Source organism: Schistocerca americana, chromosome 10 (assembly GCF_021461395.2).
Source record: "Schistocerca americana isolate TAMUIC-IGC-003095 chromosome 10, iqSchAmer2.1, whole genome shotgun sequence".
Lineage (NCBI taxonomy): Eukaryota > Metazoa > Arthropoda > Insecta > Orthoptera > Acrididae > Schistocerca > Schistocerca americana.
In genome coordinates this window covers 110,554,155-110,577,442 of record NC_060128.1, presented here as the reverse complement: position 1 = coordinate 110,577,442, position 23,288 = coordinate 110,554,155, and the positions used below count along the sequence as shown (strand labels likewise).

General features: G+C 41.5%; 1 protein-coding gene across 2 annotated transcripts in view; it reads right to left on the bottom strand.

Moving 5' to 3' along the window:
• Positions 1-9,316: 9,316 nt before the first annotated feature.
• Positions 9,317-23,288, bottom strand: part of LOC124552419 (peptidyl-prolyl cis-trans isomerase G-like) — a 51,612-nt gene continuing 37,640 nt past the window's right edge. The window contains exons 9-11 of one of the 2 annotated variants that reach the window (XM_047126686.1): positions 22,372-22,520; positions 18,204-18,541; positions 9,317-11,961 (exon numbers count right to left, since the gene is read on the bottom strand). In XM_047126686.1, coding sequence (XP_046982642.1) covers positions 10,985-11,961; positions 18,204-18,541; positions 22,372-22,520 — 1,464 coding nt within the window. In that variant the 3' untranslated portion in view covers positions 9,317-10,984. The remainder of the gene's footprint in view (positions 11,962-18,203; positions 18,542-22,371; positions 22,521-23,288) is intronic. The other variant, XM_047126687.1, reaches the window with a different exon arrangement.

The window sequence follows — 23,288 nt, the reverse complement described above, 5'->3', positions numbered from 1 at the left end:
CAACGTTACATTATGACTAGAGTCTTAGTATGTGGTGTCAGTGTTTGTTTGTTTTATGATCGTTACTGCCTGTTGAGTTGTTTGTGACTGTGTTATGGCATGCAGTGTCGTGTGTTGTTGGTTCAGGTCCCTTACATGTAGATTCCTTCTGAGTCATGTTCACTTAGTGTTCCATATGTGTTTTGGTGCTTGTATTCTTCATGCAATGTGTTTGATACAATATTGGCTACGCTATTTATTGAGTTCCGATCATTGGGATTACATATTATTCTGGCAATGTCACTGTCGTTCTGTATAAGTCTCACGTGAGCTAGTGTGTTGCATAGCAGTGTGACATGTTCTGGCGTCCTAGTTTCCCTGCAAATACATATTTCATTGTTAGTCCCATGCAGTTTAAGCATACTGAGTACAGCCTGACTTTCCTGTTAGGAAATGGACCATCCCCTGGCATGGGTTGACATGCTGTAGTTGCGATCTTTCATGCGTGTCAGGAAAGGAGTGTACCAGGTGATCCTTGTCAGAAGCCTCCCACTCTCTCTGCTGTGTTTGAAACCACCATTGTTTCATTTGTGTTTTGTTTATAGTGTTGGTTCCTGTAATTTCAGTGACTTTATCAAGCCTGTCCCTCTTAATCCAGTAAAGTGCAGCTCTATAACGTATTGTTATGTCTATACGGCAGGTCCCCAACACAGCCTCTAGTGATGTGGTGTTGAAGGCTCCACTCATTCTCAAGAGTACACTTCATTGATATCATCTTGCAATTGTCTGGTTAGTCTGTATGTTCAGTCTGTGAACCCAAACACTTGCAATGAAGTATGTGATATGTTCAAATATCACAATGTGGTACATCCTTGTCGTCTTAATAGGTAATTTGTACTGAGTTGTGTTGAGCCTTGCTGGTTTGTGCATAATATTGGAGGCTGTGTCAATTGTCAGTTTGATACGTTGATTGAAAGTCTGTTTTTCATCAAGGTGCAGTCCTAGATAACATGTGGCTTGCTTGCTCTGTAATCTAGCACTGTCTGATTTTAGAATTGAGTTCCTCTGTTGTGTCCCTCGGAACAGTAAGTATACAGTTTTGTTGGGCACTATTTTTGGTTATTTTCTTTACACCAATTCTTCATTTTATGAAGCAATTGCATGCCTTTTGCCTCTAGTGCTGTTCTTGAGTTCGCTGACACCTATATGAGCAGGTCATCTGCATACGTCATCACCCCTCTTACACTGTCATCCCCACGTAGGGTGTTCAGAAAGGGCTCAATTGCGATATCCCAAAATATTGGTCTGCAGATACATCCCTGTGGACATCCGTTTATTAGTCTCTTGACAACCTTGTGTGTGCCAGCCCTCCACTCCGCCTCTGCAATAGTCGAGGAGGCTGCTGTAAGAGGGAACCTGATAGCCTCGTTTCCCTTAACCTGGCAAAGAGTGACGGCCACCACAGGTTGTCAAATGGCCCGGCAATGTCTATTGGTATGGCGGTTACGTATTTGTCACTGATGCTATTTGCTACTGTCAGTGCTTGATTGACAGTGTCTTCTGTTGATCTACCTTCCCTTAAACCGACTTGATGGGAGGTTAGGCCAAGGAGGCATCTGTGCGATTGTAAGTGGTCACACAAGAGCCTTTCCTGTAACTTGGCGAGAGTGTTTAAGAGGCAGATCGGTCGGTACATTTTGGGGTTTGTTGGCTTTTTTTCTTTCGATTTACTGATTATTATTACATTAGCAGCTTTCCAGAGGTTTGAAATTCTGCCTGTTAGTAGGGCCTCGTTGAACATGCTAGTAAGAAAAGGTGTCATTTGTGTTACTGTTTTTTTTTGTTTTTTTTTTCTGAGAGCATTTTGTCTGGGCCCGGTGCTTTTCCGTTTTTAAGTCTGCTGACTGCTGTCGCGACTTTTTCTTGTGAGAAGGGTATAGTTACACTGTCACTGATGTATAGTTGCCTCATCCATTCCTTTACATCAGTGCGGTGTCACTCATCTTGTGTCGGGTTGTCATCTAGGAGGCGCCTATTCAGGAGATATTCTGCTGTGCTTCTCCATCCTGTGGTCATTGTGTCATCCAGTTGTTTTAGTACTGACAGAACTGTCAGTATCTTATGTTCTGTTTCTATCTTGAATGGTCGTCCCCAGATGTCCTGTAGCTGGGTTTTGACGAAATTTGCCTAGTGGTCTTGCCTTGTTGTCTTTAGTTGTTTTTGGTATTTCTGTTCAGCATCACGATACAGATAAGAATCCGTCTCTCAGGAGCTGTTTTTGCTTGTTGGTACTACTTTCTTTTGTCGCGTGCATACTTCCTTAATCTTGCCAGTTCTGTCGACCATAATTGTTTCTGTCCCCCAGTTTCTGCCAATGGTATAGCTGCTGCCTGTGCTCTTTGTAGGACCTCTGTCAGAACATGCATTTTGTAGTCTATACTGCCTTGAACAGTGTGTAGTGACGCCGCCTCAATGTCTCAAACTTTTTAGCAGTCGACCCTTCCTGTGAGCAGATGCTACTGTTCATGGTCCATGTAATGTGCATTGACATATCTGTCTGTGGTTATGACAACTGCATTGTGGTCGCTGTGTGTGGCTCTATCTAGTACCCCCATGTGCTGACAATTGGAAGAGATTTTGCTTTCCCTAGAGAAAGATCTATGTTGCTTATACCACCAGCATCTCCGCAGTTGATAGGTGGCTGTTCTCCCTATTCAGTATGAAGATGTTGCATTCAATTACCATGTCAAGCACTAATTGTTTTCTGTTGTCAGTTCTATTTGACTTCCACAAGGGAGATTTTGCATTGTTATCGGTTAGAATGAGCAGCCCTTTTCTTTCTCAGTGTAGTGTAATGCCTTATTTTGTCTAAGAAAGGTTCTATATCATCCAAGTATTGAGCATATACAGATGACATGAGCTGTCATCCTGCCCATTTGTTACTTCTGCTGTGGCGATGTGTTCAGAGGAAAACTAGGTGATCAGTGTTACTATGAGGTTTTTATTAACTACTACTATAGCAGCTTTCGCGTTTGGTGCTCCTGCTACTGTGGTGCAATGTAGGGAGAGCCCTGGAATCTTCCCACCTCACAGAAAGGGTTCCTAAATGCAGGTGATGTCTGCTTTTGTTTCATCTAAGGGCCTACCTAGTTCCATGCATACTAGGGTATTATCCTGGAAATTTAGTTGTATTACATCCAGAGGGTGTATCTAGTGAAGTAAAAACACTTGGGTGTGTTTTCTTTAAAATCTAGAAACACACGTCCTTGCGCTCTTATGAAGTCCTTGTATATTTCCCCTAGATTTAGGCCCTCTCCTCTTTGTGCACATGCCTCCCCTGAAAGCTCACACAATTTGTTGGGAGATTTTCAACTCTTAGGATCATCCTGTCAGTTCGTTATGTAGTTGGGAAGCAGATTTTATCCTCATTTTCATCCTTAGTTCGTATTACAGAGCGAAGAGCTGTTTGAAATATATCTTTGTTTTCTATCTGCTAAGCTGTAAGTTAGAAGCTAAGTTTTTGTAGTTTACGTGATTATCGGCATTCAGCTTGAGGTCCTTGGTTGTGTGTGGTTGGCGTTCTTGACTGGATACAGCTCATCTTACTGACCCCGAGCTCCTGCCCGTCAGAGTTGCATCACTGTTTCGATGTCCTCTGACTGATGTGTAGCTCATAATTGATTCCAAGAGCACGTTCGGCATTCTCGAAAGTAGCATCGGCTGCCACCACAGTGGGCCAGGTTCTATATTCCAGTGTGTGTATATTTGCAGATGTGGAGCTTAACTTAGTCAAAAGCCGATGTACACCTCCCAAATACTTCACAAAGTGGAGCAAAGCGAGTGCACACCAGACTAAATTTGCCATACAGCAGCCGACTCCCACATTATGGATCCATTGCACGAGTAGTTCGGCTCTAAACAGAGTACAACCATTCCATCAAGCTCAGTACAGTCTGTGATTTGCTCCACAGTTTGCCGCACTGTTTCTAGGTAATGCCAGGATATAAGAGTCACATGCCAGTTGACAGTACCTGCAGCCCACTTTCAGTACATGGCATCTGCTGAGTCTACCACTGCTGCCTGGGACGCCTGATGCAATGAACTGCTGTAGCTCACACAGTCCGTCTGCCGCAAGATGCGATGTCAGCACCATCCGCGTCTGACGTCACCAGAGCCCACTGCATGCCACACATCAGCAGAAGGCGCACTGTGTCGCAGCTGACAGAAGATAATGGCCTCCCACTCCCCTGACGAAACTTGCCAAATGGCATGCAAGAATACATTAACTCTCGTGGAAAAAAACCTGTCAAGGCCAAACTACAGTCTCCGAACTAGTCTTTATTGCATAATGTGACATTACACCTTTAGCTATCTGCGCAGAAACTTGCACTGCACTCTGACCATTTCTTCCCACCACAAACGCGAAAACAAGTGGAGCGCACACCAAACATGTCCTTACATCATGCCACTACAGAGTGTTGTTGTTGTTGTGGTGGTGGTGGTGGTGGTGGTAGTAAAGCAGCCACTGAAATCAACCATGTTATGTTCTGCTGCATGTTGTACTACAGGATGGTCTGCTTTGCTCTTGGTCAGTTTTGTGGTGTGTTCATCTTGGTGGTTGGTAGTCATATCAATGTAGAATGCTGTGCAATGATTCCAGCAGAGCTGGTATATGACTTGGCTGCTTCCACAAGTAGCCTGGCCTCTGATGGGAGTATGATAAGCCTGTGACAGAACTGAATAGGAAGTGTTGGGTGGGTGGATTCCGTCGGGTTGGTCTTCCGTACAAATATGAGTCTTATGGTAAGAGATTGGGACTGGGAGATGTATAGGAATGGACTAGATAGTATGTCTGTCATATCAAGGCACAATGATAGGTAATCAAAGCCCTGGCGAAGGAAGTAGTTCAGTTATTCCAGTCCGGGGTGGTATTGGGTGATGGAAGGGGCACTCCTTGGGGGTGATGGAAAAATTGGAGATGTGAGGGGAAATGGTGAGAGAGATCAGTTTGCATAGTTGGTCTGGGTGGATAGTGCCTGTCTGTGAAGGCATTGGTTAGGCCCTCAGCATACTGGACAAGGGAGTTCTTGTCACTGCAGATATGCCATACTTGGGGTGGTCAGGCCACATGGGAGAAATTTTTTGGTTTGGGAGGTACTGTAGCTATCAAAATGCTGGTACTGTTGCTGGTTGTTGGGTTTAATGGGGACAGAGGTGTGGATGGAGCCATCGGAGAGGAGAAGGTTAACATCCAGGAACGTGGCACACTGGATTGAGGAGGACCAGGTGTGGATGGGAGAGCTGTTGAGACTGAAGCAATGAAGTTAAAGTGTCTTGGCTCTGAGTCCAGATCATGAACATATCATCAAGGAAACTGAACCAGACTCAGGGATTTGGGAGGCCAGGAAGGTCTCTAGGTGAACCATGAACTGACTGATATAGGTGAGTGCCATGCGGGTGCTCATGGCTGTGCTGTAGATTTGTTAGTATATCTTCCCTTCAAAGAAGAAGTAGTAGTGTGTTACGGTGTACGAGGAATGAGGTAGTGGATTTGGAGTCTGAAGGATGTTGAGGGACGTGGTGTCAACATTTACGAATAGGGATCCAAGATGTAAAGGCATGGGGAAGTCAGAGTCGGTGAAGAAAATGGTCGATTGATAGGGAGGCAAAATTACAGGCAATTGGTTGGAGGTGTTGGTCAATGAGGGCCAAAATTCTTTCAATGGAAGTACAATAACCAGCCACAGAGGGGCATCCAGGATTGTTGAGTTGGTGGAATTTGGTATACATGTAGAAGGCGGATGTGCAGGGTGTCATAAGGATGAGAAGGAAACTGGATTCAGGGGAGATGTTCTGGGAAGTGCCTAAGGGGTTAAGCAGGGATTGGAGGTTGTGTTGGGCTTCTAGGATGGGATCACTCTGGAGTTATAATTGGCACAGTGAATCCCTATTCTAGTCTCCCACCCTCTTTGCAAGCCACCCTTTGGCAACATACCAGCCCATTTTTCTCCACTCCTCTCCATTTTTGCTCTGTTCTCCACCTCACTGCCCCACATGCTGCACCTGTTTGTAGTCTAGCACCCGCCAGTTGCATTCTGGCCCAAGCTGAGAAAGATGGCACTTGTGTGCTTCAGCTGTGCTTGCTTCTTTAAATGTGTGTGTGTTTTTCTTTCTTTTTCTGATGAACACTGTGGCTGAAAACTTATGTGTAAATATCTTTTAATTGTGCCTACCTGCAACTTAGCATGTCATCTTTATGGTAAGTAGCAATCTGCCTTTTCCTTACATTGTTGAATAAAAAGTCAGACAATATGAGCATGCATTCAACCTTGGTACACGACATTTTGAAGTAAAGTTTCTATTGAAAATATTTCTGCACTGTTATTTAGTCCAATGTCCTTCTGAACAAGTACAGGCATTTTGCAGAATTTCTAATCTGAGATTAAACAACAATTGAGGTGTTTATACTTGGAATTGTGTACCCGTGGTCTAGGGGTAGCGTCTTTGATTCATAATCAAAACGTCTTCGGTCCCGGGTTCGATCCCCGCCACTGCCTAAATTTTGATAAGTAATCAGCATTGGCGGCCGAAGACTTCCAGCATAAGAAGTCAGCCTCATTCTGCCAACGGCCTTGTCAAAGAGGGCGGAGGAGCGGATAGAGGTTCAGGGCACTCTCTTGTCCTAGGGGTGGGAAATTGCCCCTAAAGACGGATGAATCAGCAATGATCAACGACATGAGGATGCAGAAGGCAATGGAAACCACTGCATTAAAGACACGTAACTTGTATCCACAGGACATGTGGCCTGTAATTGAAGAAGTGTCATGATGATCTCTCCATTGGCAAAAGATTCCGGAATAGTCCCCCATTCGGATCTCCGGGAGGGGACTGCCAAGGGGGAGGTTACCATGAGAAAAAGATTGAATAATCAACGAAAGGATAACGTTCTACGAGTTGGGGCGTGGAATGTCAGAAGCTTGAACGTGGTAGGGAAACTAGAAAATCTGAAAAGGGAAATGCAAAGACATGAGGGAATGACTTCCATGGTACTAGAGGGAGCGGTAGAGGGCAAAAACTGTAGAGGAAGACAGATTGGAATACGTCAAGCAAATAATTGAGGACGTAGGTTGCAAGTGCTACTCTGAGATGAAGAGGTTAGCACAGGAAAGGAATTCGTGGCGGGCCGCATCAAACCAGTCAGTAGACTGATGACAATAAAAAAAAATTCTTGGAATAGTAGCTTTCATGCCACAGAAACAATTCTGTCTGTTTCTTCATTAAGTCTCTGTTACAATCCAAATTCTGCAAGGCCTGTCAAAATGTGTTCCTTATTTCCCTTAGAGGCATGAATTTCTCTTTAATTTGTTGATCACAATTTGCCCTCCACAAAGTTAACACATAAAGCATTATGTAGTGTCTTTTGACAAATGTGTATCTTACCAATTTCTATGTGCAATGTTATATAAGTGAACAATGACAAGACGAACTCTCATCTGTTGTAGTCTCTTTACATCAGCCATCCCAGTGAACTGGAAAGCATTGTGTCTGTATGTCATAACTGAGAACATAAATTTCCAATAGAGCTGCATCTTGTTATATGGTGTAGATCTCACCATGAAAAATAGGCATTATGGTAAAACATTCCAGTTCTGAGTAAGTGTTCTACTACATTAGAACTCTGCAAATATTTAACACACACAACTTTTTTCGTATGTGAACTATCACAAACATTTCTTCATTACGCGTAGGATTACATTTTTCCACTCATCCAATTACGTAACAATTTTTTCAGAAACAGGACCATTTTCCCGCAGTATGTAAGGGCATCTGCTACACCTCAGTACCTTGCAATTACTGTCTTTTCATCACAAATGTTAACTTTATACTTACTTCCTTTATTTGAGTGCTTTTATCAGTCAGCTCGTTCTCGCAACATGCGGTGCATCACCCACAATTCTTTCACTTACCATCGTTTGCCACAACAGTTCTGTGGTTTTGTCAATGGCACTAAAAATAGTGTGAGGCAGGAATAATTTAAACAGTAGATGCAGGGTGTCAGAATGCTATTTCAGCTTTGCTTCTGGCGAAGCTATCAGTTACAATGTTGTTTGGGGGAAGAATTCAGCTATTACCAAATGGAACAGTTAATTACCAAATTTAGAAATATAATTTGTAATAAAATTAAAATTTTTATTTTTAATTCAAAATAAAACTTGACATAAGACATGCAAATGTCTCAGTGTTAAACGATAATACATCAATAATACTGCACAATCTTTGGAGATAAAATACTTTCTTTATTTTCTATTTAAGGTTTCACATTTTTGTGCCAAATTTTTGTTCTGAATACTTTTGATTTTAATGTGATTCATCGTTATAACAACCAGTGGGAATTTAGTCAGTGACCTCTCAATTACAGGACATATGCTACGTACTGTGGTCCAAGATATCACTTTGATAATGTGAGTGATTACCCAACATCTATCTAATTAGCAAATGATCTAGCACGTAAACAGATGGTGAGGCCAAGCTTCTTCGAAGTGCAATGATGTGCTTCACAGTACCTGCTGAGGCATCCCGGTTCAGAGTAACAGGGCAGGCCATTGACCAGTCACAGTGGTGCTTACGCCAATCATGATAAATGAAGCTTAGTTATCGGTCAGATTTGGACAGAACTGTTATTTGTTAATGTCAGAAAGGACTGATGTAATGTCATAAATGTATGTACACTAATGGTATGTGAAGTGTTACCCTATACACATGGGTTGTAATGGAAGGAACAACAGTGTTTCAGAAGAAATGCTTTCTATTACTGTATTTAGTAGAAAGTTGGGAACTGATCAAAGTTTACGATTCCAGCACGCAACTGCGATGGTGGTGTCCTCATTAATGCCAAGTACACAGTTTGTTCGTATATTAGTTCAAGACACAGCATTTGAGAATTTAAGAGTAACTGATCATAACCTGAAGACAAGCATTTTGATCTGAACATACGCATTTCTAAAAATAGAGTGAGTTACACTAAGGCATTCAGTTATCCGCAACTGTATTATAACAGCTAAAATATTGTGTATTTTACTGATGTCAGATATATTCAAATCTTTTCCAAAGGGGATAGCAGAAGAGCGGAAGGAGAAGAATTGTGTTGCAAGACTTTAGGTAACTTACGCTAACTGCAATATTTGTTGAACGCTATCTGCGTACGTACTGTTAAATTTTGGGAGAGAATTGTAACAGAAGTAGCGCATTAGAGAAGAAACTGTGATTGGAGAAATGGATAAGATAATAACATACAGACATGAAACTTTACAACTGGTATATCCATGTAAATGTTTATAACACAATCGACTACATATCTGGCAAGCAAAATAAGATGTACTTCTGACAACAACACAACAATTTGGGAGCTTCAGTTTATTAAGACAACATATTGCACATTAACAAATGTTTCACTCAACAGAAATATTTAGGGCAAATCAGACAAGTGTAAAACTATTGAAAAACTTAGTCTCTGTTTCACAAATTACTAGCTAGTTTAAGAATTCTAAGAGCACTTCAAATTGTTTGCAAACTATGAGACGGAATTCCAAGATTTCTACAATTATGTGCACATATTCCAATCACGACACTTTAAACTGTGTTCTTGTTATACACACTGTTGCTTCCAAACTATAGCCATAATACAAAACAACAGTACACAACAGTCTTTAGAGCTAATGATTGTTATAAACTGTCACCTTGTCATAACAAGATAGTGAATCTGCACTCTCTGGTTTATTTATGAATGACGCTTGGAAGAATGCTAGCAACAAGAGTACAGTGTGAATACATAAATCAAACAAACATCCCCTTTCTTTCAGATCTTACACTACACACTCTTACCAGATAACTGCTTGTGGATATTTTTGCACTGTGTTGGATGTACATATCAAAACCCAAAAAAATAAAATCCACTTGATACTATGGAGAACTTTCAGAGTGTTAGATGTCACTTGTGAACTAAGTTACAGGAATGAAATGAAACATGGGGTACTTAGGAATTTGTACCTCAGATTCTCATCATAATGCTATGTCATCTCTTGAAATGAGTAAGATCATAGTCTCACTAAAAATGTGCAACACCCGGTATTTGACTCAATAGAAAAAGTAATGGGAGATATACTCTAAGCCAGAAAGTACACTAGTGCCGCATACCGCTAAATATTTAGCGCAGCATGGAGGTAAATGACTGGATGGTTTTAGGTTTACAAGATTAAGAACCAATACATTCGATTAAAATCTTTTCGAGAGCTCGATCGTGTCAAGCAGTGTACTGAAATGGCGTTTACAAATGAAACGCATACACGGAGTCAAACCCCTCCTTTTTCCATGTGGTACGTTAGCCTCAAAAGTTTTCAAATCTAGTCACATCCTCAATATTTAGCTAGAAGTATATCTAAAATGCCTCTGGAAAGTGTCAAATTTAAAGCTACGTCTAGCTGAAACTTGTAAATTGGTCTGTAGAAACAAACATCTGCTTAGTTGCTTTGCAATACTTATCAAGCAGTCAGCTGAAATACATACTGCAATGCTGAACAGTTCACATGGTACATCATGTTTTGTCAAACTTTCTACGGACTCCCATTTTTTTACCATTTTCAAGAGAGACACTTGGAATCGAATCTCGTACGATGCTACGGAAATAGGCAACTCTATTAAAGGGGAAGCACATCCCAGACGATAGTGTCAGGTGTTCGCAGAGCACAATTTTTTCTCAACATGTTAAGTATCTCGTCTTTCCTCTCTTACCTAAGATTCATATAAGAAATGTACCTCTAAGTGGACACTTTCCTCAGAGCCAACATTTTTTTCCATAGGTGCCGTCGAGCTCTAGTCCAGTCGCTGTCTCGTGTAAATAGAATGCCACCGTAAACATTAGTGGTAAAAAAAGAAAAATGACAAACTGAAAAACTGTCCCACACATTCAGATACAGTCATCTGACGGCAAACTCACACGGGTGCCACACTACTTCTTGCGGGAGGCCCGTGCAGCCCGCTTGGAGTCCGAGCCCGAAGAAGATGGACCGGACGATGATGATGAGCTGCTGCTGCCACTGCTGCTCGAGCTGCTGGAGCTGCTGCTGGAGCTACTGCTGCTGGAACTGCTCGAGCGCTTGCGGCTCCTGGCAGCCGCGCTTCCCCGTCCAGCTTTCGCCGGACCCTTCTCGGCCGTGGACGCCTTTGCCAGGGTCGGTGTCACCACCACGGGACGCACCTCCTCCTTCGACAGCTCCCGCTCCGACCGCTTGCCCCTGTCCCGGTTTCCGCCCTCCGAATTTGTTCCGGCGTCCTTCGCAACCTGCGGCTTTTCTTCCTTTATCTGTTTTTCTTCCTTTATCTGCTTCTCTTCCTTTATCTGCTTTTCTGGCCTCCTCTCCTTCACCTTATCTTTCTCCCTCTCTCTGTCCTTCTCTTTCTTTTCCCTGTCCCTCTCGTGGCCGTGTCTACTGCGGTCACTATCTCTCCTCCTCGACTGCGGAGATCCCCCGCGACGGTGGTGAGACCTCGACCGGGACCGCCTCGACTTCCTCTCTCGCTCTTTCTCCCCCTTCTCTCTCTCTCTCCTCCTCTTTTCTTCGTCCTTTTCCCTGTGCTTCTCTCTCGACTTCTCTCTGTCTTCACGTTCTCTTTCTTTCTCCTTCTCTCTCTGCTTTATTCTGTCTTTACCACCCTCCTTGTCCTTCTTCTCCTTTTCCCTGTCTCTGTCTTTTTCCTTTTCTCTCTGGCTCTTATGATGACGTTCCACGTGCGCAGGAACTGACCTGTTGTGGGAATCTTCACGGTCTCTACTACTCTCTTTCGTTTTCTTCGATTCCGTATCCTGTGGGACTTTTGAAGATCGTTTCAAATTATCCTGTGTAGGCAAACTTTTACTCACACCTTTTGTTTCAGAAAGAGACCCCTTTTCCGTTTTCCTTTCAGCCTTTGTCTTGATGATATCACCTGAAGAAAAACAGTATAGTTTTTAATTGACACGTTTAGTATAAACATTTGATGTCAGAAATGTTAAAGAAGTGTGTGTGTGTGTGTGTGTGTGTGTGTGTGTGTGTGTGTGTGTGTGTGTGTGTGTGTGTGTGTGCGCGCGTGTGTCATGAGGCATAACTGTGTGGATGGTGTTTATACTTAAGTGCTGCCTGCTGACATGTATGAAAGTACAAATATTGTCACATAGCTTTTGGGAATAGTAGTACTTTCCTATGGCAGACAAGAGGGAAGTGCAGCTCACTCAGCCCAGATGAGCCCCTCCCCCCTTTTCTCCCTACCACTTCTATTCCTCTCTCCTGCCCTAGGATACAACTACTATTCCCAAAAGTTACAACAGTGTATGTACATTTATTCATGTCAGTAGACAGTACTGAGATTTCCTCTGTTAAATGTCTGTTGTTAAACAATATTGTTGTCACAGAAAAATTACGTACGGAGACGAGTCTTCGTCACCTCCTCAAATAATAAAAAATATTAGCACAAGGTTTTCCTTTCTTCAGAAATGTATGACATTTCACTGAGTCAGTCATCTGTGAAGTGGCATACAACAGTTCGAAGCGTATAAATTTCTGCTTACATTTGCAAATGCCTCTTCTGTTAATGTTTAAGAGTCAGTCTGCCTCATTTTATGTGTTTGCCATGAACCAAAGCTGTTTACATAGCAATGGATAACTACAGTGCCACCTACAGGAGAAAAACAACTATTGCGAGAAATTTTTCATTAAATAAATTCACTAAACTTTGTACATTGGGCTACTAGTAATGATTCCTCAACTTCAGAGTTTTGTATTTTTATGTTATTTTTGCATCACCTCTTAGATGCTGGTGGTAGAACCTTTCCTTTCATTTCGCAGAACTAACTCATTAAAAGAAAGTCTGCAACATTTTCTGCCAAAATATCATTCAATTACAGTCAAGAACAACATTTTAATACACTGTAGATATAAGTAACAACCATCTTCAAGTTACCTAAAAAAACTACCTTATATTCAATTTATGTAGAGAATGCAATCTAAGAGAAAATTTCTACTAGGGTAACCAATAACATACCCGATACAAAATTAATTATGCAAAATATTGTCTTCAAGCAGTAAGTGAGAAGAAATAGATGGTCTGCACAGCTCGAGCAACAAATTTGTCTGCAAATGAGCTCAAAAGAGCGACAGCACGATTGTGTGTATCTCGACAAAAATAATCAGTTTATGAAAATATAATCTAATTGTGTAGATAAAAAGTCTAGGTTTTTTCATCTATCTAATTACTTTTTTAAATGAGACACTATGCTCCGGGGTACAAAATTTATCGGTTCTCTCTCCAGTTACCCCACCTCTCACCTACATGCAGGTCTCCACACTTCTGATCAGGCAAAGACCAACTACTTGCTTTGATAATTGCAATCTTCTGCATTAGGTACTCTTCCACAAGTCGGTGGACTTCACACGAAACAGAGTAGTCAGATAAGCACATACACTAAATACACCAGCACACTGTTTGTGCTGAGGATGAGAGAAGGGGTACCCCAGAAACACTACGTGCGATGGGACACCAGGACCGCTACTGACCAGTCCTGACACCCATACCATACCATCATCACAATACAACTGGGACAACACAAGAGGAAGAAGATGCAATAAAAGGGGGAAAAAATCAGCACAACAGACAAGACAAAATGTAGGGAAAAGGTGGGGAGAACCTGACCACTGTGGAACCAAGGTCAAGGCCATAACCAATGCCTAAGCTAACTGAAGGACTCAAATTCCAAGGGAAAATTCAAGGACTTATACCTAAGAGTACAAACCACCTTCACAAAGAAAACTGAGGACGGATGGATGTAACCGTGTGAAGGTCATCCGCTAAAACCAGAGACAAGGATAGTCAGAGGTCATATTTAGTGTGACGGGCCAACAGGTGGGAACATTCCAGCAAAATATAAGCCCAGCAAAATATAAGTCCAGCAAAATATAAGTCCAGCAAAATATAAGTCCAGCAAAATATATGGATCTCAACAAGTATAAGTGAGAGGGGGGCAGGGGAGGGGGAGGCAGCGCTCAGTGTGGAATAAAAAACAATGGGTCAGTTTAGTAAAAACAAAGGGCTGATAGACAGCCTCCAATTCCGCAATAAACACTTCACACGTGGCAAGCAAGAGATTGTGTTCTGTGCCACCAAAATGCGTGAAGGCATATTCCACACGATCATAGGATTTGCAGCAATTGGTGTAACAAACAGTGGCCTCCTGAAACTCCTGTAAGAGCAATAGGAAGAAATGACTGAACAGTATTGGAGTGACTGAGGCATTTGAGCCCCGGAAGAGATCTGTCTGAACCTGTGAGGAACTAACCAATGTGGGGTGGTCGGGAGATAACGTGGGGAAAAGGAGAAGGTCGGGAGGTGGAAGTCACGGCAGAGGGAAGTGAGGCGGAGCCCAAACAGTAAATCCCTCCCAATGGCAGGCAGCACATGGGCGACAGCCCGAAGTTGCAGAAAGACTAGCAGGGGTAAGCAGGGGAAGAGCATAAAGGATTCTGGGAGGGAGCCCCATCGCCAACTGGCTCTGAAGAAGGGGAGCACTTCATCAGCTGGGTAGGTGGACTGGCACATGGAAGGGAGGGTGTGAGAACCACAGGGGAGGGGGAGGGGGGACGGGACTGGGGTAAGGAAGAGGGAGAAGGGAGAAAGGACTAACAGTGGCAAAAGTAGAAGTCAAATTTCTGACAAGCCTCAATGTAAGATAAACGATCCGTGGACTTATACTCTTGTATCTTCTTTCCTTTTTTATAAGCTGGGCAATCTGGTCAGCATGGAGATTGACGGTCAAGATAATTTACATACACGGGTGGCAGGACACAGGGCATCATCCCATGGAGTGGATGTCCACAGTCATCACGTAGAGTGTCTGCCATACATCAGGAAGAACACTGGCCTGAAAAGCAAGCACCAAAAGCACCTCACGGGTAGCAGGACAGATTACTTCACATCACACCGATGACACACAACCTTAACTTTCTCTGGGAGGGCATCTCGCTCTAAAGCCAGACTAAAGGTGTCACTATCAGTGTGACTGTCCCTACGACCTTTCTGCGCATGCCATAGAAAGACCACTCCGTCGTTCCAGATTGACCCGGAGTTCCTCTTCAGTTTGAACGTCGAGGAACCTATGGAAAATTACTCCCTGGACCATACTGAAAGACTGGTGAGGTACTAAGGACACCAAGATGTTGCCAAGATGACCACAAAGACAAAGAGCTGCAGACTGGGTGGCAGAAGAAGTTTTGATTAACAGGCGACCTGACCACATCTTACTGGAGACTCCACTTCGCTGAACTTTTCTTCGATATTTTCCACAAAAAAGTAACGGGGTTGTGGAAGTGAATGTGTCCCCGTCCATGCTAGTAGAGACCAGGCAACAGGGAAAGTGTTTCATCCCACGCCAGCGAGCCTGGCGCTCTTCCCAGTAGTGTAAGTGATAAAAACACTACAAAGTGAAGACCTAAAAATGCTATGCCTACACAATAAGTGTTTTTGCATTCTCTGCAATACCTTTTTTTTAATTCAGACACATGCACAGCAGTAGTGCTGTAGGTGGGATTGCTGCTGTTACCCCTCTGAAGTCTTCATCCCTATGTCTTGGTTGTGAGCCAACCATGTAGAATTGCAAGGTGGGTAATTTTGAAGAAGGAAGCAAACCTACGCTAGGTTTTATTAACAAGTGGCAATTTTACAATATATGAAAAATGGAGCTCAAAGCTGTAACACAGAATAATCTATACTGTACGAGACTTACTTATGCAGTTCGCATGACTAGACAATACGGACACCTGTACAGAGGGATATCTGTCAAGAGGCAGCACGAACTTGTGGGCCCTAAAGAGGTATGACTGACTCGTACCATAGAGGAATGACTGACTCGTACCATTAGCCAAAATTGCTTCAGTATGTAGGTACTGCAAATGGCTAAAAGCAAGGGAAAACTACAACATTATATCTTCCACAGATGTGCAGCTTTACTATATGGGTACAAGCTGAAGGCATATGTTTGGGTAAAATATTCCGAAAGTAAAATACTCCTGTCATTTGGATCTCTAGGTGAGCACTGCTCAGGACAATGTCACAAAAAATAAACCTGGCATTCTATGTGTCCGAGTGGGGAGCTTTAAATATCTTTATCAGGGTAGTAGTTGAGAGAATTTAAAAAGGGAAAGGAAAATGGAAATGTTTAAGTTGGATGTAATGGGAAATAGTGAAATGCAGTGACAGGAAGAACAGAACTCCTAGTAACTTGAGTATAGCTGTGAACACAAAATCAATGAGCACCAATCCAGAAGTAGGATTAATTGTCAACGAGAAAACAGGAATGCAGATTAGCTACTATGAACAGCACAGTAAACACATTATTGTCTCCAAGTCAGACAAAAAAGGTAACAACCAACACAACAGTACTAGTTTATGTGCCCACTAGCTCTGCTGCAAAGACATTGACAGAATGGATGATGAGATAAAAGAAATTATTTAGTTTTCTTCTTTGTTTTTAGATATATTTTTCCCACGTGGAATGTTTCCCTCTATTATATTCAAATTATTTAGTTTGTTACAAAGGATGAAAAATTCAATGTGTCAATCACGAATTATATTGTACACAAAATAAGATAAGTAAAAATAATAGGAGTACGTGGACTGAAAGGAAGGAATGAAAAGAGAAGCAATCTGGTTGAATTTTGCACAGAGTGCAATTTAATCATTACTAACACTTCTTTGACGAATCAAAAAAGTACGTTGTATACATGAAACAGACCTAGAGGTACCAAAGGACTTCAGATAGTTTATATAACGGTCAAATAGGGAATTCCACATCAAACTTGAAACTGAAAAACATACCAACAATGAATGATGGCTGACCATAATTTATTGGTCATGAACTACAGATTAAAACTTAGAAACACTTATTGTTGACAGTTTCACGGAAAGGGTTAGACAATGACTGGCAAACAGGGGACAGGAGTCAACTGAAGACTAATGGGTAGTTGTGAGAATAGTGAATGCAGTAGTGCGAGCGCACAAAATAATGAGGCCTATAGAAATCTGATACCACAACCAATATTGAATTTAATTGGCAAAAGGAGAAAATATGAAAATGAAGCATGCAAAAAGGAATACAGACACAAAAAAATGACACAGAGAGCACAAACAACAAAGTGGGAATGGCTGGAGAAGAAATCCAAAGCTGTATGACTCATCAGGAAGACAGATGTCTGTAGGAAAAGTATAGAGGATAGAGAGGTGCTTGGATTAATATTGAGAATTCATAACTAAATGAAAGAGGGAAGCCTGGATGCTGAAAGGACTAGACAGAAGAATGTAACTTAAATGTAATATTACGGAAAGGAAGACTCAATAATTGAAATCAAATGTGCAAGAAGAATTTGATAAAGCACTGAAAGACCTTTGAAAATGAGGCCCCAAGAATAGACAACAACCCTTCAGCATTATTAAAATTTTTGAGACAACTAAATTATCCAACTGGTATGCAAGACTGACATCCTAAGATCACACAGCGACCTGAAATAAATATGGCAATAAACCGAAAAATCCGTGTAGGTGCTAGAAGGACTTGCACACCGAAGGTTCTGTACAAACTTAATTATGAATACAGATAGTTCATAAATCCTGAGAATGGAGACTCTCGACAGTTTCTGCCTGTTATTGATAATGATACTGCAAAATATCAAAATATGTGACAAACAGCTGTACGTCTTGATGGCATAGACATAGAACCTTAAATTTATTACACCGTAGACCTTAATACACGACAAATTGCAACTTGATATGTCAATTTATTCTTGAGAGAAAGGGGTCCTTAGGCTGCAGACAGTTGGATAACTAAAGATAAAAAAATATTTTTTTTGTGTGATTTAATTACAAATTAAATTTTTGGATTTTCCCCCCTTACTTGTGCTGTGAAACCTTGCTTCTTGCAAAATTTCACAATTTTTTAAGTCAATAGGAAGAACCCTATGGCTTTTGATGAGTGAGTTGGTGAGCATCAATATGTGTGACATGAATCATCATATCTTTCGATTTTCAACTTGATACATCTACTCATACCTGACATAATGGATTCTTAACTGAAAGAAAATAAAGTTACTCTATAAGGGTTCCATTTTCACTGAACCCTAATAAAAAAGGAAAACAACTCCACTTACTTTCTGCAGACTCCTTTGGTTTCTCGGAAGTCTTCACGCTACTCGCAACAGAAGAGAGCCGCTTCTGGCCTTCCTCTTCAGAACCTGCACCCTCGTCGTAGTCCAGGGCATTGTAGTCGACAGGCCCAGCAGTACGCATTTCCCTGCTGCCCGTCTGCCGAGACGGTGACGTGCCGTTGCGGACCTCACTGTTAGCCTCATCCGGGGCCGTCGGGCCCTCGTCGTCCGCTACAACCTCTCCTTCTTCCGGCTCCGACGGAGGATCCCGCCGTCGCCGCTGTGACAGGGGAGGCGTGTGGCTTTCTTCATCTGAAGCAGTCCCTTTTCTGTCTTCTCGCCTGCACATAAATAAGCAACTTAGTGACAAATACATAAATACTATAAAGTTTGATTTGCGATAAATGCTCCCGACAACTGAAAGTGGGTACTCGTGTCAGCAAAGGATCAGATAAGTGATAGAAAAATAATGTGTTTAAAAACAGTTCAAACTCAACTACATATGACATTTCGGCAACTGTCGGCTTTGCATGTCACTTCTCATTTGCTAGACTTAGTCATCTCAACATAATATTGTCTGATGGCTAAAATCGATAGTGGCCAGAAACCAATTGATACCTGCCGATATCCTTCCAATTTCTGTCGATCTGACTGCTCCCAGCTGCACTGTGTCTAGGATCTTCCCGGAGTGTGCAGACAATACTAAGCCTCGAGGCTATTTTGATTGAAGGTAGGATTGGAAACAAGTTACGTGAGACTTCCCACACAAATACGTTTATTAAGAAAAATAAAGGTAAGGAAAAGACAACTTTCAAATTGTCTACTGTGTAGGAAAACTGATCATATTTTTAAATGGGGATCAGTCCATAATTTCGTGAGAGTTTGCTATTGCTTCAGGTATGACATTTGTAACAGCACAAACTGGCACCAAAAGGATATCGGTCCATCAGTGGGTACAACATTCTGTAGGATTCTGAAAAACAATGGTATTTTTATAGGGCCATCTGTCCACAACTTGTGCCCTTTCAAAAGTAAAGAGGTATCTGTCGTTAACTCGTGCCCTTTTGAAAACTAAACTTCGATAGCACTGACGATGCTGCAAATGTTCGCAACCCTATAGTGTTATCAGTACTGTTCAGAAAAAAAACAAACAATGTGCTGTAATTGTTTTGACTGTTGTCTTTATTATCCACAAAGTTAAATGTGCATTACAATATGGGTCGACAGCAGAGTTTGCCGAATATTTTTGTAATATGATGAATGCATCCAAGAGTACAGCAGAAGAAGACATAAAACTTGGTCTAATCTCAGACAACTGCTAAGCTCAGAATAAGAATCACACCCTCAGCATATCTCTGTTGTATTAAGTGACTGTGGGAAATTTGACAATTTCCAATGAGAAGGCAGTTTTTTACCCTCTGATAGAGATTTTGGCATTAAGAAAAGGAAACTAAGGAAACTGGGCAGACTGTTTACTGTGCATGGTGCCAAAGAAGTGATTCTTACAAGTTCTAAACACACAAATTTCTCCTTGAGGGGTTGCCGCTACTAAAACACAAGACTTCAAGTGATGACAACAGCCATTTTACAGAAGTATTGAAGATGAAGGAAAGTTTATCAATAGCTTTCCACATTCTGGTTTTGATAACACAAGAAAGGGTTCTGATACAATTTCTACAACAATGGACTGATTAGTCAGATATTCCGTCTGAGATTCCTCCACAACACGTCGAAAGCGCTAGAAAACTAGCTTGTGCATCAGGAATGTTTCCAATGAAGCCTAATACAATCGGGACTTTGAAAATCTCTGTTATCTGCCTGACAAAAACCTACCTTTCTATGAAGAAATTATGAAATAGCCTGTATAGAATAACAGCCAAGGCAAATGAATAGATTTTTATAGATTAGTATTGTGAAATGTACAACTGTACGAGCTCGATTGCATGATGATATCACTACTTAAAAAAAAGAGGGAGGGAGGGAGGGAGGGAGGGGGGGGGGGGAGAGGAGAGAGAGAGAGAGAGAGAGAGAGAGAGAGAGAGAGAGAGAGAGAGAGAGATTTCAGTACCTTGTACAACCCAAGACATCAGTTTTCAGTTTCCAGCTTGTAATGATTAATTTCATTACCATAAAAAAACACTCAATCTCTTGCATGACAAACACATTTTCATCATACAACATAACAATTCCAATAAAGATCACCATATAACATTATTAAACATTTCTCTCAATTTCCCAAAAGTGTGTCTGTAGACTTAAGCCCCTTTAAAAATATACAATCCAATTTTTGTCACAGGAGTCATCAAAAAAGTTAAAAATTATACAGTACAAACAGGTTAAGGAAACACACAAATATCACAAGGATGTTGCACAGTTTGCATATGACAAACCTACTCTGGCAGCCATGTGTGCGTCATTTTGGGGCTTATAAAAATGAAAGCTATGGAGGAGATGATGTTTCTTAGATTTCAGGTTAACATCAAATGTGCACCACAAATAAAAATATTTTATTGCCTTTTCGGTGCTGCCATTTAGTAAGCACTACTTCATAAGGAAGATTCTGTATTCCCTGCTGTTCTACTTCTTCATACATTTCCAAAACGTAAAATTGCAGAATTTTTAATGAACAGACAAATATGAACAAAAAGATGTGAAAGTTATCCTTAAATACATACAAAAATTACTTTTCTAATGATTAAGGACAGAAATTACACAAACCCTGCAGCCCAGCATTTATGCTAGAGAGAAAGAGAGAGAGAGAGAGAGAGAGAGAGAGAGAGAGAGAGAGAGAGAGAGAGAGAGAGAGAGATTATTTACAGGTTTTTGTTTTAACCTAAGAGAACTAATTACCTCAAAAACGATGGACCGTGTGAAGAAGTGTTCTAGGTGAAAAGTTATAAAGGGGACAACTGTCTGTGCTACAACTGGCGATGGTGGTTGTTTGTATCCTGCAGGTATCTGCATAGCAGCTAGTGAAAGAGTTATCGAGGTTGGCATTCACCCTGATGGCAGAGTTCGAGGGCAGCCACTGAAATCTAGCATTCCAATGGTTTCCGGTCTCACCACAATCCACCCACAAAGGAACCGAAAACTATATTACCACAAAAGCAGCTTATGTGCCAGAAATGCCGATGTCTAGCTATGTTATTTGTACTATTCAGTCACATTTGTAGCATTCAGAGCTTATAATAAAACTGTATGCCTTTCTGAGCAGAACGTACAATATGGACTTCGTTACCTTCAAGTCCCGGATTTTCTTTTCTTCCCGAGATGTGGCCACAACTTTTACTCCGTACTGAAAGTCTGCTCACAGAATGCAAAGAGGCTTCATGAAATTATGTGCTATTTCATCTGCCCTTACAGTCAGTAGTGCACATCACTATTTACATTCAAAACAATTTGGTTTTAATGTTTCCAGGCAGTACTGCTGATTCAAGCTGGAAGTAAGTGTGGTAAGCATACAACCTGTGTCGTTTACAGATGTCACATACTTCAGACACTCGCTCATCTAAGAACTCTCACAAGACTGTGCGAACTCGACACCCATTACTGCAGCTCTTACTGAACCGTTTCTGCAACCGGGGATGTGTGTCATTTCTCCTGTTGCAGGGTCTTCTACACTTATTGCTGACTTCCTGCAATATTCCTGTTCCCCTGAACAGCCTCAAATGATTTGGAAGACCTTGCCATTATTTTAGACATCCTTTCACACAAATTACACATCGAGAGGAAAAACTTTTCACATATACTCACTTTCCTTTTTACCACACCAACCACCACCTCATTTCAAAGAATCGGAAAAAGTTCGGGAACATCTGCTCTCATCTAACTTTTTCCTCTCACTATCCATTTGTCAGATACTGTGCACCTTCCCAGATTTCTGAAAGGTATTCTTACATTACCACCGAGATACACGAAGCGAAGGTACCACAGAGGAAGCAAAATAAGAATGCTACTGCTGTTAGTGTAACAATTGTTTTACCATGTATGGGTCAGGAAACTACATCTAAAGAAATACAGTCTTCGTTAACAGGCTGGGAAATTTTTTCGTTGACCTCAAGACAACCTTTCTTCTTAGTACATATAGTATGAAGGCGAGACAAATGTAATATGACAGAAAGCTTATATCTGACACTTGTGCTAAACATTCCAGACTGTTCTCTATGAGCACCTGAAGGCTGCTGCCGATGGGACCTTCCTAGCCCCTGCTTCCTCTTCCTCCTCCATGATTTTCTGCTCTCGCTCCATGTGCCTCTTACGCCTCTCTTCCTCACGTCGCTTGATCTCTTCCTCGCGCTTCTTACGTTCTTGCTCCATTTTCTGAAAACAGACAAACTGAATATGTATCACAGTTACTTGTAAGTGCTATTAATATCGTAATTTTGGAGATTATGATATCTATCAAAGAGTCCCCTGTAAATGTAGTATTAATAATCTTTGGAACAATTCAGATATAAGGAAGGAAGGAAGAAAGATTACTGTTTGACACCATGACAGTGTCCGAGACTGATTTGGAGAAGGAAATCGACTGCGCCTTTTAAAAGGAACTTTAACCAACTTAGGAAAATTGGGAATCTGAACAGCCATTCACAACACCAATTTTGATGCCTGTCAGACAGAATGGGGTGGGATTATGCGTGAAAGAAGTCTTTTGCTGAGCTCCACTGTAATGGTAGTTTTACAATAAAGTTGATGAGTCTAACACAGGCTGTCGCCAGAGATGGTCTGTGAAGTTTTAAGCTTCCTGTAAATGGCAGTTTCAGAAATTAAGGAACACCTCTGAGGAAAGGAGTTCAGAGGCTAGGCAGTGAAATATAACTTCAGCAAATGTTTTACTTAACTGACACTGTCTCTTTGAAGACATACTTTTAAATCCAAAAGATTATTCATTAAATGTCAAAGAAAAACTTTCAACCTCAGTCACAAATTGTGGTTCTTATTAAAAAGTGAGGTGTATTTCAAGATCTGTAGGCCCACCTTAAATGTTCGACACTGATGCGCCATTATCGATGCGTAGACGTTCCCACTGCCCTGGTTCCACTTTCAGCAATTTTATATTTTTGTCTCACACACAGCTACTTAAATAGT